The 15,953-nt window shown below is 47.5% G+C and overlaps 1 protein-coding gene across 11 annotated transcripts in view; it reads right to left on the minus strand.

Annotated features, from left to right (window-relative positions):
• LOC123765279 (voltage-dependent L-type calcium channel subunit beta-2) overlaps nucleotides 1-15,953 on the minus strand; it is a 272,000-nt gene that overhangs the window by 140,801 nt on the left and 115,246 nt on the right. For all 11 annotated transcript variants that reach the window (XR_006773696.2, XR_011230250.1, XM_069335512.1 and 8 more), the window contains one exon: nucleotides 7,933-8,049. Coding sequence is in view for 9 of the 11 variants with exons in the window: in XM_069335512.1 (XP_069191613.1) it covers nucleotides 7,933-8,049 (117 nt within the window). In the remaining 2 variants the exon portion in view is untranslated. The remainder of the gene's footprint in view (nucleotides 1-7,932; nucleotides 8,050-15,953) is intronic.

The raw sequence follows: 15,953 nt of genomic DNA on the forward strand, positions 1-15,953 counted from the left end.
CCGACCAGTGCCCCTGGTCTTGGGCTCGGCCACAAGCACGGTGACATCTGTGACGCTGTACCCGACCAGTGCCCCTGGTCTTGGGCTCGGCCACAAGCACGGTGACATCTGTGACGCTGTACCCGACCAATGCCCCTGGTCTTGGGCTCGGCCACACGCACGGTGACATCTGTGACGCTGTACCCGACCAGTGCCCCTGGTCCTGGGCTTGGCCACAAGCACGGTGACATCTGTCACTGTACCCGACCAGTGCCCCTGGTCCTGGGCTTGGCCACAAGCACGGTGACATCTGTCACTGTACCCGTCCAGTGCCCCTGGTCCTGGGCTTGGCCACAAGCACGGTGACATCTGTCACTGTACCCGACCAGTGCCCCTAGTCCTGGGCTCGGCCACAAGCACGGTGACATCTGTCACTGTACCCGACCAGTGCCCCTGGTCCTGGGCTCGGCCACAAGCACGGTGACATCTGTCACTGTATCCGTCCAGTGCCCGAGGTCTGTGCGTGTATACTCACCCATTTGAACTCAACTATTTGTGTCTAAAGGATCGAGTTCTAGCTTTTGGACCCAGCTGGCTGTCTAATGCAATTATTCCTGACCTATTTCCCTATCATAGCTACTTTTAAAGTTGTGGATTGGGGTTGCCTCTACAACCTGCCTGCTCCTTTAGATCATTCCATTTACTCATTACCTTTATGCTAAAAGAGAACTTGCTAACATCTCTATGACACATCCGAGTCTCAAGCTTCCATGTGTGTCGCCTTGTTCTATTGGTGTTTAGTGTTAATATTTCCTCTGGTTCCAATGTCAATCCCACTTAAGTATTTTATATGTCTAGGATGTCCCCCTCTCTCTCTTCCTTTCTAACGTCGTCAGGTTTAGTTCCTGCAGTCTCTCTTCGTGCCTCATCCCTCGAAGCTCTGGGACGAGTCTCGTTGCAAACGTCTGCACCTTTTTGAACTTTCTTATATATATATTTTTTTTTTTATTCTTAGATATGGGCTCCACTATGGGACGACATACTCTATGACTGGTCTCACATAGGTGGTATATAGTGAGCTGAAGGGCCTCCTTATTAAAGTGTAGGCGTGGGCGTGTGTTGCTCACCTAGGTGTATTCTCGATGCTTGCAGGGTCCAGTTAGGCTCCTAGCAACAATTTACCAACGTTCTTAGGTTAAATCAATGATTCATTTCTCACGCTTTTAGCTTATTTGCCTTTACAATTTTGAATCAAATTAGCTTCAACGATTTCTACGTCGACCCTGTTCCACTTATTGATAGCTCTGACACCGAGAAAGTTCTTCCTGGTATCTCAGACTCATTTGTGTCTAGTTTCCATCTATGATTCCTCAACTCTGCTGTTCCTAGCTTTGAAGAAATCTGCTTTATCTACTTTGTCGATGCAAACATCGGCATATATGACTCTACTCCTGTAATTAGACCACTAAAATGAGAAATAGTACGGATCCCAACACCTCTCCCTGCGGTACTTCACACTTGACGCCAGTCCGACTTCTCGCCCCTTGGTGTGACTGACTCCTGTGTGGTAGGTATCCTCTTACTCAAGCCTGTGGTCTTCCGATTATCCCCGCCTGCCTTTCACCCTTGTACTCACCTAGTACAGGTGAGTACATAGATTGCATAGAAGTCTGTGACTACTAAACAATTGACTGACTACTACTCGGACCTTAGACTGTGTGTCAAAGGTTTTTTGTTAGTTCAGAAATATGTAATCTGTCCAATTTTCTGTCCTATTTTATTGTCGCCAAGTTTAACACTGAGCTCGAGTAGGTTCAATTGACATTATTTCTCTTCCCTAAAATCATGTTGGTATTCAGGAGATGAGTGACAATAACGTGGCTAAAGTAAGTTAACCAGACCACACAATAGAAGGTGAAGGGTCGTCCCCTTCACCGTCTAGTGTGTGGTCTGGTCATCATGTTGGAATTTTCCTAATCCTCTCGACATTAAAGTTACGACCCCGTAACTATTCTTATTCTTATTATTCTTTCAAATACTTTACAGGAAATGCTTGTCAATGACACTGGTCTATAGTTAAGTGATCCTCCCGATCCCCATTTCTTGTACTGTATATTGGTACCACATTTGCCACCTGACTCTTCGCAATTATCAAAAGAAGGCATCAAGCCAGGAAGACATCCGAATAACCAGGCTGTAATTCATACGTCAGGCTGCGAGCAGCCGCCTCCAACAGCCTGGTTGATCAAACCAGGAGGCCTGGTCGAGGACCGGGCCGCGGGGACGCTATAAGCCCCGAAATCATCGCCAGGTAACCATCAGTGTCACAGAATATTCAAAATGCACTAAATATCACCGTGGATGCCAATACGAGAACAAAAGCCCACCAGATGAGCGATATCGAAGGTATTGGATGCACAAAGAATTCCATCGAGGGGTCAAATGACCTCGAGGGACATGACCAAAGCAAGGCACATGAACCTCCTGAAAGGGTGGGTGAACCACGACAAACAGGAGCACGCACTGCTTCAGGAACAGTACCGGAGGTGGCTCAAGAGCTACGGGAACTTCCACAGCAATATCAACCGACTCTGCTACCGAGACACAAGGAGATGCAGGAACAAAGACGGAAGTGGAAACTGGGAAAAAGACTGCAGTCTTCTTACCTGGTGTGGAGGACGAGGGAAAGGAACCAGGTTTACATTTCTGACTGCGACATGTGCGTGCTAGTAGCCGTGTACTGTGCAACAGCCTCCATAATGTCAAGTGGAGGGAAAGAACGAAACTAGACAACTCGAAGACTGAGAACAGGAGGATGGGTTCAGGACCAAAAGATAGGGGAAGACTGAGAAGAAAATGGGGTTGAAAAGGAAAGCCCAGTGGAAGGAGGAGGAGGGGGCAGAGAACTGGCGCTAACATGCCGGGAAGGAGATGAGCGGGAAAAAATGGTGAACATTACAGTGGGTGATCCGCGAGGAACACTCACGGCCTCAGATCAGTGAGGAGCAGAAGAAGCTGGAGAAGGTGTCGGAGTTTAAGGTTTGGCAACAGTTGCAGAACTGAGGAAGGGAAGAAGGGAGGGCAAGAGCAGAGCGATGCAATACACGAGCATAAGTAATGATAGAGAAAGAGTTACGACAGCAGACCTGGCGCCAAGCCTCAGGGGAAAGATAGATGATTTCCATGTTTCAAGGCAAGGATGGCTTACTGGAACTTACAGTGCACGCATGCGTGGAGGAAGGCAGGGTGGGCCTCTCCGAAGTTGATGTGGTGAACTTGGACAGAATAACAACCTGTACGAGAATGGTCGGGATCACCACCAGGGGCAAGGGGACATTTCGCTTCTGCACTTTGAGGACACATAACCAATTTCTAACACCTACTACAGAGGCATGGCGAGGGGGGGGGGGGGGGATATATTCCTGAAAGGAGCATCTGGCACCAGCAAGACTGATGGAGGGGTCCTACCAACATAAGTGATTTTAACGACTCGAAGGGTTGACGACGACGACGACCACGAGGGGGGGTCGAATGAATGTGTCAATATTAAGGATAGAAAAGCCTTGGGCCTTGAGGATATATTTAACATCTTCAAGCAGTCTTTGAGGTTTACTTCTTCCTCCAGTCACAACATGGTGCAGGAGAACTGTGTCAATGCTGGCACTTAAAAAAAATTGGAGACCCGAACCAGGGTCTAACCAGTGTAGGCCACAGTAGTTATGCAGTAGGCTGCCTCCTGGGAAGGTGTCGCAGCTCCTCGTGTGTCAAGCCAGATTGAGATCTGCCTAAAGTGAAAATCAACAGAGTCAACTAGGTGCTCATGGCTGTTGTGTACAATACACACCATTATGATGTAATGGAGTGTATTGTCATCGTTACAGAGATCAAAATACTGAGGCCACACAGTGGAGGCAAACACATCCAGGAACGAAGCAGCGGAATAGGAATCCAACGTGTGTGAGTATGATGACGGGGGCGTGAACCCCCAGTGAGGAGCGGGGTAAATGGTGCAGATGTCACCACGTAGTCACACCCCAGGCGATGACAGTGACCACTGGGGGGCTTGAGCCTCACCCTGCCAAAGGAACTTAGCCTCCTGAAGCAACTATTTCTTTGACAGTGCAACTTGCAGTGATGAGTAAACCCCTTTTTGTAATATTATTTTCATAAGAGTCCAGAACAAAATAAAGTTACAAATAACTTTAATTATTCCTAGGCCTAGAATAGCATATTATGAACTACATTAGGCCTAAGATTACTAACATGTATTAGGCCTATGATTGCTAGGCGAAATTAGGTTAAGTCTTACATTAATGTTGAGGATAAAAAGTTCCTGCTACGTCTAAACTCAACACTGTAATACACGAATCAACTGTCTGGTGGTCCATCATTGTATATTGGTGCTTACGACCAAATAGTAAAAATACTTTCATTTCAGGAGGATGGGCTGGACAAGGCCAGGTCAGGGCCCACCACAGCCGGCCCCACGGAGCCGGAACTTCCCACCCGGTGTGAGTGAGCCTGGTGGTCCAGTCCCCACCGGTGTAAGGGGGAACCATGGTCCAGCAGGAAACAGATTTCCCGCCGCCAGCACCACCCGTCACGCCGCCTCCAGAAGGCACGCCACAAGGCCAAGCAACCTTAGGGGGGTATACCCATTCAGCGGGCCGAATGGTATCCCAGAGATCGATAGGTCCAAGCTCACAAATGCTTGGGCTTGGACGGACACCAAACCCACCGGGGGGGGGGGGGGGGAATAGGGAGGGGGCTGGAGAAGGGCTGGAGAAGCCTAGAGCGAGAAGGGTGATATAGCATTGAGGAGATACTGTGGAGTACCGCAGCTCAGGGCTCCTCACCACGCTAGCGTCTCCCGCAATGCAGTGGTGGTGGCGGAGGTACGTCAAGACTGGAGACGCCCTACCCCCCCCCCCCCCCCCCAACCCCATACATAACCTATTCTTATACTCACTCACCTACTCACATGAAACTACATGCAGAAAATTTATATACTACTTGAACATGTTGAATGACATCGATGATAAAAGAGAAACGAGTTAGTGTCTAAGCAACTTCAAAAAGAAGCGTTTCCTTAAATGAACATGTTTCTAGCTCGTTTATTTTCCAAAACAAAGTAGCAAACCTGAGAGTACCATTTACGTATCTTAAGAGTAACTTGCGCCTACTTCAAGTACCAATAACATTCTCCGTAAATCCAAATACATTAGTTTAACAGTATATTTTTTCCTCCTCGTTTTCCTCTAACCACAACAATTAGCAAACTCCATGCTAAAATGACTACCCTTCACATACCACTCGATAATGGCCCAGGACTGACCGAAACATCGTTTCTCCAGCCTCTGCTGTGTGTGTGTGTGTGTGTGTGTGTGTGTGTGTGTGTGTGTGTGTGTGTGTGTGTGTGTGTGTGTGTGTGTGTGTGTTGGGGGGGTGGGGGGGGGGGTCGACACCTTGCTAAACGTTATTTAAGTATGTTGAAGCTCCAGCGTGGAGTATATGCGAGCGTGGCTCTTCAGCTTGTAATGCCAAACCCTCCTTCCCCCCTCCCAGTGACACACACTAACCCAACATCACACAAAACATGGAGAGGGGAAGATTCAGCACTAAACATTTCCGGCGCTCCTTATCCTCTTATCTCAGTCTATGTTTTCAGTTTACTGCCACATCACTTCTCTCCCTCCTCCTTCCCTACCTCACCCATATATCTCATATCTGAAAGGTATATCTACCTCATCCTTATATCTGAAACCTTCACAGGTTCTTTGTACAAATACTAAACGTCTCACTGTTCATGATCCTCCACACCCTCGCTGTGAATGTTCGAGCAGAGATCACGGGACCCGAGCTGTCACTGTCGATATCCACACAGCCTCAGGCGAGCAATATATATATATAACTGAAGAGCAGCATTAGATGTCTTCTTACTAACGATTGGCTTAAGATTTCTACCAAATATGATTATCAGATCTTCTTCGCATTCACATTTTGCACTTTTAACATATTCCAGCTGATACCTGGTATCTATTTTCTTTACCCAAGCTCAGAACCCTACAATTTTTAAAGCATTAAACTGCATTTTGTCAATCTTTCGTCCATTTTAAGCATATCCATGTCGTCTTTAAGCAATTTTGAGTCTTGTGAGTTTATTTCCTGTGCTATTCCTCGTATGTATTATTATCCCTAGTAACTTCCTCCATATCCAAAGGAGACCGGCTACAGGGGCTACTCAGACTCATCCACTTGGAGTGCCAGTAGCCGCTCTGCTCTGGATATGGGGAGAGTTACCAGGGCTTGGCAGACGATGAGTCACAATAACGCGGCGGAAGAAATACTGACCAAACCATAACTCAGAAGATGGAGAAGCGTCGACAGTTTCGGTCCGTCCAGGACCATTATCTTGTCGTGTGATAACTTGACAATGGTCCAGCATGGACCGAAACGTCGTCGTTTCTCCATCTTCTGAGATGCAGTTTGGTCACCACACAAGGACTAGCACCCGGACGAATACCTTCATCAATGACAACCCTAATTCTCAGAATCCCAGGACGACAGCAAGGACAACTGATCATATAATTTCCTACAAGACATTCCCCCTCTAGGAATGAAGTCGTTGAGATGCATTTACATCTCAGCGACCATCTAGGGACAGTCGTCGAGATGAAAGTCTCCGCCTAACCACACACTCAGACCTTGATAAAGCCTTCAGAAAAGTGATAAAAATTATATGTAAATCTCTACATAAAATCCACATATACACAAGTGTGTTTTTTTTTTATCCTACGTTATTAAGTCTGTGAGAAGATATTATTATTTATATATCGCACGAAACCGAGCAAATTGCGCTTGATGTCTCGCATTTGTTTTTCCCAGACCTTGCCGTATGTAAACACAGGAGATCGCGGGGTTAAGAATGAGGGTGAAGGAGAGGGATTATGTCACGCTGGTGAAACTCAGGTTAGTGACGGGTTATGAGGAAGGTGCTACTGTGAGGAAGCTCCTCATTCACGCTCCTTAAAAACCACACACACACACACACACACACACACACACACACACACACACACACACACACACGCACAGCAACCTATTACACGAATACGCAACCATACAAGCACCTTCAACTATCAACATGTCCCCCAAGACAAACCCACGACCATACAGTACACGTCACACAAGACAACCCACGACCATACAGTACACGTCACACAAGACAACCCACGACCATACAGTACACGTCCCACACACATACACACACACACACACACACACACACACACACACACACACACACACACACACACACATCATACACACACACACACACATCATACAAACACACACACATACATCATACACACATCACACACACACACACACACACACACACATAGGGGGCCTCGTAGTCTGGTGGATAGCGCGCAGGACTCGTAATTCTGTGGCGCGGGTTCGATTCCCGCACGAGGCAGAAACAAATGGGCAAAGTTTCTTTCACCCTGAATGCCCCTGTTACCTAGCAGTAAACAGGTACCTGGGAGTTAGTCAGCTGTCACGGGCTGCTTCCTGGTGCGTGTGTGTGTGTGGTGTGGAAAAAAAAAAAAAAAAAAAGTAGTTGAATGACAGTTGAGAGGCGGGCCGAAAGAGCAAAGCTCAACCCCCGCAAACACAACTAGGTGAAAACAACTAGGTGAAAACATCATGTGCTCCCCCACAAACACACGCACATCATGCTCTCCCACATACACAATCAAGCTCACACACAAACACACGCACATCATGCACTCCCACCCACACACACACACTCACATCATGCTCTCCCACACACACACACACCCACCCCCCTCCCACAAACCCATGCACCCACCCACCCCACCACCACCAGCCGGGACACAGGTGACCCCAACAGACACGACAAAAAGCGTACAAGAAGCGATGGCTCACCCTGGCCTTGTCGAGCTGGGAGAGTGCCTGTCTCTCCGTCTCGCGCCTCAGGTTCTCTCTCTCTTCGTCGAGCGACAGATCCGAGGACGGCTGGGAGTAGTTCGAGTCAGCCGAACCCTGCAATCGTAACGAGGCCATTAGTCTCTTTCTCCATATACTTACGCCCTTCGCCATTCATTCCTCCCCACCTATATTATATGGGACCCATTACCCCATTATTACTTTTTAAAGATTTGACGTTTTTATTAGAGTTAGGAACACGATGGAGTTACTAAAACAAGAATATTATACATATGGGTTATATGAATATTATACATAGGCTACATATGGGTCATATCAATATTATACATAGGCTACATATGGGTCATATCAATATTATACATAGGCTACATATGGGTCATATCAATATTATACATAGGCTACATATGGGTCATATGAATATTATACATAGTAGGCTACATATGGGTCCTGCAGAAACAATGCACAATGTTGATTCAACATATCCTCAGCTAAATATAGCGTATTACTGCTCCATTTTAATATTCACAACTAAAACAATATTGATAGTAGAAATATATGAGTATTCGGCTTCTCAGAAAATCAGTTGGAGCCATAAAGTGGATACGAAGCTGTACCCCGAATGGGTACTAATAAGCACACGCCTTAAACCACTGGACCACGATATGCTATAAGTAATGTCATCTGGGATTCAAGTGACTCCACAAGGTGTCTGAAGGCATCGACCGGATTCGCAGATAATGTGTAAAAACCTTAATTTTGTATCAGTCTGATATCTCGAGACCTTTGTGGAGTTTCTTGAACTTATTTAAGCATTCCGATATATAATGCAATTTGTGTGGAATAAATTTCTTAAATGACACTATTCCTGAATTTACCTGAGGGGCCACTAACACTCTAGTGGCCCTTCACAAGAGTGGAGGGCCACTCAAACTACACACCAGACGCACACACAAACAGGTGTGTGCGTCTGTTTGCACCATGAAACACTACTGGTGTGTGTGAGTCGAAACACCAACATTTCACATATGGTAAAAGGAGAAATGCTTGGAATGACTCTGTACACATGTGGGCTCAGGCTTGGGTACAACAAATATTACTGGCAATATGGAACAGGTGTTCATGATAATGACCCCAAGTGTAAACTATGTGTTATGTTGAGGTCTCACACCCTCACCCACTATGTTCTTGATTTACCCGTTGATTAATGTATATAGCAACACTGAGATAAGGACTGTTCCTGAACAAATAGCCTGGATGTGTCACAACGGAAAGGTTGATGATATTCTGGAGAGATAAAAATGTAGCACCAAGATTGTTACCTTTTGGTGAATTGTCTGAATGTCTTTTGCAAATTGTCTGTGTACATAGTCATAAAAGTATTTGTGTGTACGTTTAATAACATACTACATGTGTAAAGGAAGAAATATATATATGTTTATCTTTCAGAAATGTTTGGTAAAATGTTTATTGTTTGTGCTGTGTCTATATATGTATTAACAAGTTGTACTGAACGGGGTGAGAATAGCTTGAGCTACCTCATCCCTTTGTGCGTATTTTACCTCAATAAACTTATTTCAATTTCAATTTCAACAGGTTCACGTCAGTATCGTATCGCTGTCAAAAGTTAGAACATCATTCAGGGACCTAAGTAAGGAGGCATTCAGAGCCTCCATACTTACAAGGAGGCATTCAGAGCCTCCATACTTACAAGGAGGCATTCAGAATGCCTTCATATTGATGAAGGCATTCTTTACACTGCCTTCATCAATAGGCAGTGTATGTCGGCCCATCATGGAGCTCCCACCTTAAGACACGCACAAGGAGACTGCCAAAAAGGTTCGGAAGTTTCCAACGAGGATCGCCTCAGAATTGCGAGGGATGGGATTCGAAGAGCGATTGAAAAACTAAACCTGACGACCCTAGACAAAGGAAAGAGGGAGACATGATAGAGACCTATAAAATACTTAGGGGGATTGAGAGAGTGGAAATAGATGAAATGTTCACATTAGAACAATACCAATAGAACAAGGGGGGGGGGGGCATGTACCATGTCTCCTTGTTCTATTGGTGATGTTCCAATGGCCCAATGTGAGGCATTTTCCCAATTCTTAAACGCAACCGTTTATAAAGCCTTTTCTCTGCCTGACGGCTGAGTGGACAGCGCTTGGGATTCGTAGTCCTAAGGTTCCGGGTTCGCTCCCCGGCGGAGGCGGAAACAAATGGGCAGAGTTTCTCTCACCCCCTGATGCCCCCCTGTTCACCTAACAATAAACAGGTACCTGGGAGTTAGACAGCTGCTACGGGCTGCTTCCTGGGGGTGTGTAACAAAAAGGAGGCCTGGTCGAGGACCGGGCCGCGGGGACACTAAGCCCCGAAAGCATCACCTTTGAACAACGACACCACCAAGTTATTACCAAACATAACAGTGTCGTGGTCAGTAGCAGCATTATACGATGCAGTGCCAGTTAGCATTTAAAATGTAATCACCAAGCCGTAGGACAACATTAATAGACTGCCTTGATAACTAGTTACGTCAGGCTCTTAACGACCCGCGTTAATCACGAGCCTCCACAACCTAACTACCGTCTGCGCAATTCAACTGTTTGACACAGTAAAATAAGTGATTTCCAGACCTTACGTTAACTAAAGTATATGAATGGTAATATGAAAACAACGGAGAGAGCCAACAGTAACAATGGACAAAACAGAAGAGAGAGCCAACAGTAACAATGGACAAAACAGAAGAGAGAGCCAACAGTAACACGGGACAAAACAGAACAGAGCCAACAGTAACACTGGGCAAAACAGAACAGAGCCAACAGTAACACTGGGCAAAACAGAACAGAGCCAACAGTAACACTGGGCAAAACAGAACAGAGCCAACAGTAACAATGAACAAAACAGAAGAGAGAGCCAACAGTAACAATGAACAAAACAGAACAGAGCCAACAGTAACACTGGACAAAACAGAAGAGAGAGCCAACAGTAACAATGAACAAAACAGAAGAGAGGGCCAACAGTAACAATGAACAAAACAGAAGAGAGAGCCAACAGTAACAATGAACAAAACAGAAGAGAGAGCCAACAGTAACAACAGACAAAACAGAAGAGAGAGCCAACAGTAACAATGAACAAAACAGAACAGAGCCAACAGTAACACTGGACAAAACAGAAGAGAGAGCCAACAGTAACACTGAACAAAACAGAAGAGAGAGCCAACAGTAACAATGAACAAAACAGAAGAGAGCCAACAGTAACAATGAACAAACAGAACAGAGAGCCAACAGTAACACTGGACAAAACAGAAGAGAGAGCCAACAGTAACAACAGACAAAACAGAAGAGAGAGCCAACAGTAACAACAGACAAAACAGAAGAGAGAGCCAACAGTAACAACAGACAAAACAGAACAGAGAGCCAACAGTAACAACAGACAAAACAGAACAGAGAGCCAACAGTAACACTGGACAAAAGCGTGTGACATCGACTCATTCTAATTAAAATTATATTCTTTAGTGTCACAGTGAAGATATAAAATGTTTTTCGCTAGAGAGAGAGACTGTCTGCTGCAGCAGCTACAGCGCCGCCGTCTGCTGCTGCTGCTGCTGCAATCACTGCTGCCGTCTGCTGACACATCACTGCCTGTCATGAGCCGTGACACATCACTGCCTGTCATGAGCCGTGACACATCACTGCCTGCTGTGGTTGGACACGGACACACGGACACATGGACACACGGACAGTTCCTGAACCCATTATGTGCCTCTGTAACCCTTTCCACCACCGCCCACACGATTGGGTATGGGGTGCATAATAAATTAACTTAATTAATACCCATGATTTAAAAATAGTAGAGGCATCTAATTATTATTTATCCGAATTTACCCGAGAGGGGCCGCTAACACACTGGTGGCCTCGACGAGGATAGGAGGCCGGCGGCTTGTCAAAGGTGCCCTTCTCCCCCCTCTCCTCATCTGTCCAGCTAAAAACTTCATTCACTTTGGACAGAGGGTGAAGAAGCACTCTGGACAGAGGGTGAAGAAGCACTCTGGACAGAGGGTGAAGAAGCACTCGGGACAGAGGGTGAAGAAGCACTCGGGACAGAGGGTGAAGAAGCACTCTGGGACAGAGGGTGAAGAAGCACTCTGGGACAGAGGGGTGAAGAAGCACTCGGGACAGAGGGTGAAGAAGCACTCTGGGACAGAGGGCGAAGAAGCACTCTGGGACAGAGGGCGAAGAAGCACTCTGGGACAGAGGGCGAAGAAGCACTCTGGGACAGAGGGCGAAGAAGCACTCTGGACAGAGGGTGAAGAAGCACTCTGGACAGAGGGTGAAGAAGCACTCTGGACAGAGGGTGAAGAAGCACTCTGGGACAGAGGGTGAAGAAGCACTCTGGGACAGAGGGCGAAGAAGCACTCTGGGACAGAGGGCGAAGAAGCACTCTGGGACAGAGGTCGAAGAAGCACTCTGGGACAGAGGGCGAAGAAGCACTCTGGGACAGAGGGTGAAGAAGCACTCTGGGACAGAGGGTGAAGAAGCACTCTGGGACAGAGGGTGAAGAAGCACTCTGGAACAGAGGATGAAGAAGCACTCTGGGACAGAGGGTGAAGAAGCACTCTGGGACAGAGGGTGAAGAAGCACTCTGGGACAGAGGGTGAAGAAGCACTCTGGGACAGAGGGCGAAGAAGCACTCTGGGACAGAGGGCGAAGAAGCACTCTGGGACAGAGGGCGAAGAAGCACTCTGGGACAGAGGGCGAAGAAGCACTCTGGGACAGAGGGTGAAGAAGCACTCTGGACAGAGGGTGAAGAAGCACTCTGGACAGAGGGTGAAGAAGCACTCTGGACAGAGGGTGATGAAGCACTCTGGGACAGAGGGTGAAGAAGCACTCTGGGACAGAGGGCGAAGAAGCACTCTGGGACAGAGGGCGAAGAAGCACTCTGGGACAGAGGGCGAAGAAGCACTCTGGGACAGAGGGCGAAGAAGCACTCTGGGACAGAGGGCGAAGAAGCACTCTGGGACAGAGGGTGAAGAAGCACTCTGGGACAGAGGGGGAAGAAGCACTCTGGGACAGAGGGTGAAGAAGCACTCTGGGACAGAGGGTGAAGAAGCACTCTGGGACAGAGGGTGAAGAAGCACTCTGGGACAGAGGGTGAAGAAGCACTCTGGGACAGAGGGTGAAGAAGCACTCTGGGACAGAGGGTGAAGAAGCACTCTGGGACAGAGGGTGAAGAAGCACTCTGGGACAGAGGGCGAAGAAGCACTCTGGGACAGAGGGCGAAGAAGCACTCTGGGACAGAGGGTGAAGAAGCACTCTGGACAGAGGGCGAAGAAGCACTCTGGACAGAGGGTGAAGAAGCACTCTGGACAGAGGGTGAAGAAGCACTCTGGGACAGAGGGTGAAGAAGCACTCTGGGACAGAGGGTGAAGAAGCACTCTGGGACAGAGGGTGAAGAAGCACTCTGGACAGATGGTGAAGAAGCACTCTGGACAGAGGGTGAAGAAGCACTCTGGACAGAGGGTGAAGAAGCACTCTGGACAGAGGGTGAAGAAGCACTCTGGACAGAGGGTGAAGAAGCACTCTGGACAGAGGGTGAAGAAGCACTCTGGACAGAGGGCGAAGAAGCACTCTGGACAGAGGGCGAAGAAGCACTCTGGGACAGAGGGTGAAGAAGCACTCTGGGCAGAGGGGATGAAGAAGCACTCGGGACAGAGGGTGAAGAAGCACTCTGGACAGAGGGCGAAGAAGCACTCTGGGCAGAGGGTGAAGAAGCACTCTGGACAGAGGGTCAAGAAGCACTCTGGACAGAGGGCGAAGAAGCACTCTGGACAGAGGGTGAAGAAGCACTTGGGACAGAGGGTCAAGAAGCACTCTGGACAGAGGGTCAAGAAGCACTCTGGACAGAGGGCGAAGAAGCACTCTGGACAGAGGGGATGAAGAAGCACTCTGGACAGAGGGTGAAGAAGCACTCTGGACAGAGGGTGAAGAAGCACTTGGGACAGAGGGTGAAGAAGCACTCTGGACAGAGGGTCAAGAAGCACTCTGGACAGAGGGTCAAGAAGCACTCTGGACAGAGGGCGAAGAAGCACTCTGGACAGAGGGTGAAGAAGCACTCTGGACAGAGGGTCAAGAAGCACTCTGGACAGAGGGTCAAGAAGCACTCTGTACAGGGGTGAAGCACTCTGGACAGGGGTGAAGCACTCTAAGACAGAGGGTCAAGAAGCACTGATTTCAACCTTCAGTGTGTTACACAATTTCTAGCAGAGTTGATATCTTTTTTCAGGTCCCTTTAGTCCAATGGCCCGGTTCGTTCTCGCAATTGCGAATGTTATTGCAGATGAAGCGACAATATGGCAGGAGTTTCCTTGGGAAGACACGACACAGCCAGCCATGAGACACGACACAGCCAGCCATGAGACACGACATAGCCAGCCACGAGACACGACACAGCCAGCCACGAGACACGACACAGCCAGCCACGAGACACGACACAGCCAGCCAGCCATGAGACAAAGTCAGCCAGCCACGAGACACGACACAGCCAGCCAGCCATGAGACACAGCCAGCTTCAAGCTTAACAAGCCACAATATGGGACAGCAAACAGGAGAGAGGTTTTCACCCACCAGGTTATAAAACAATGGAACTTCCTACCCGCCGAAGACATAAATGCCAAGGTATTACTGCCGTTCAAAATCCAATTGGAAAAAAAAAACGAGTATCAGGAAAAATGGGAGGATTTTGACAAGGAACTGGCTTCCTGTCCCAGTCGAGACCATTAGGTACATGATAGCCATCAGATAAATTAGAACTAGTATAGCATAGAGCAGTGGTAACGATAGGAACTCTTCTAACCTTATTGGGTGAGTGTGTGTGTGTGTGTGTGTGTGTGTGTGTGTGTGTGTGTGTGTGTGTGTGTGTGTGTGTGTGTGTGTGTGTACTTACCTAATTGTGCTTGCGGGGGTTGAGCTTTGGCTCTTTGGGCCCGCCTCTCAACTGTCAATCAACTGGTGTACAGATTCCTGAGCCTACTGGGCTCTATCATATCTACATTTAAAACTGTGTATGGAGTCTGCCTCCACCACATCACTGCCTAATGCATTCCATCCGTTAACTACTCTGACACTGAAAAAGTTCCTTCTAACGTCTCTGTGGCTCATGTGGGTACTCAGTTTCCACCTGTGTCCCCTTGTTCGCGTACCACCAGTGTTGAATAGTTTATCCTTGTCTATCCGGTCGATTCCCCTGAGGATTTTGTAGGTAGTGATCATGTCTCCTCTTACTCTTCTGTCTTCCAGTGTCGTAAGGTGCATTTCCCGCAGCCTCTCCTCGTAACTCATGCCTCTTAGTTCTGGGACTAGTCTAGTGGCATACCTTTGAATTTTTTCTAGCTTCGTCTTGTGCTTGACAAGGCACGGGCTCTATGCTGGGGCCGCATATTCCAGGATTGGTCTTACATATGTGGTATACAAGATTCTGAATGATTCCTTACACAGGTTCCTGAACGCTGTTCTGATGTTAGTCAGCCTCGCATATGCCGCAGACGTTATTCTTTTTATGTGGGCTTCAGGAGACAGGTTTAGTGTGATATCAATTCCTAGATATCTCTCTGTCCGTTTCATTAAGTACTTCATCTCCTATTCTGTATCCTGTGTCTGGCCTCCTGTTTCCACTGCCTAGTTTCATTACTTTGCATTTACTCGGGTTGAACTTCAACAGCCATTTGTTGGACCATTCATTCAGTCTGTCTAGGTCATCTTGGAGCCTCCTACTATCATCCTCTGTTTCAATCCTCCTCATAATTTTAGCATCATCGGCAAACATTGAGAGAAACGATTCTATACCCTCTGGGAGATCATTTACATATATCAGAAACAGTATAGGTCCAAGGACTGACCCATGCGAGACTCCACTCGTAACGTCTCGCCAATCTGAGACCTCACTCCTCACACTGACTCGTTGTCTCCTGTTGCTTAGGTACTCCTTTATCAAATGGAGTACCT

Source organism: Procambarus clarkii, chromosome 33, assembly GCF_040958095.1.
Source record: "Procambarus clarkii isolate CNS0578487 chromosome 33, FALCON_Pclarkii_2.0, whole genome shotgun sequence".
NCBI classification, from domain to species: Eukaryota; Metazoa; Arthropoda; class Malacostraca; order Decapoda; family Cambaridae; genus Procambarus; species Procambarus clarkii.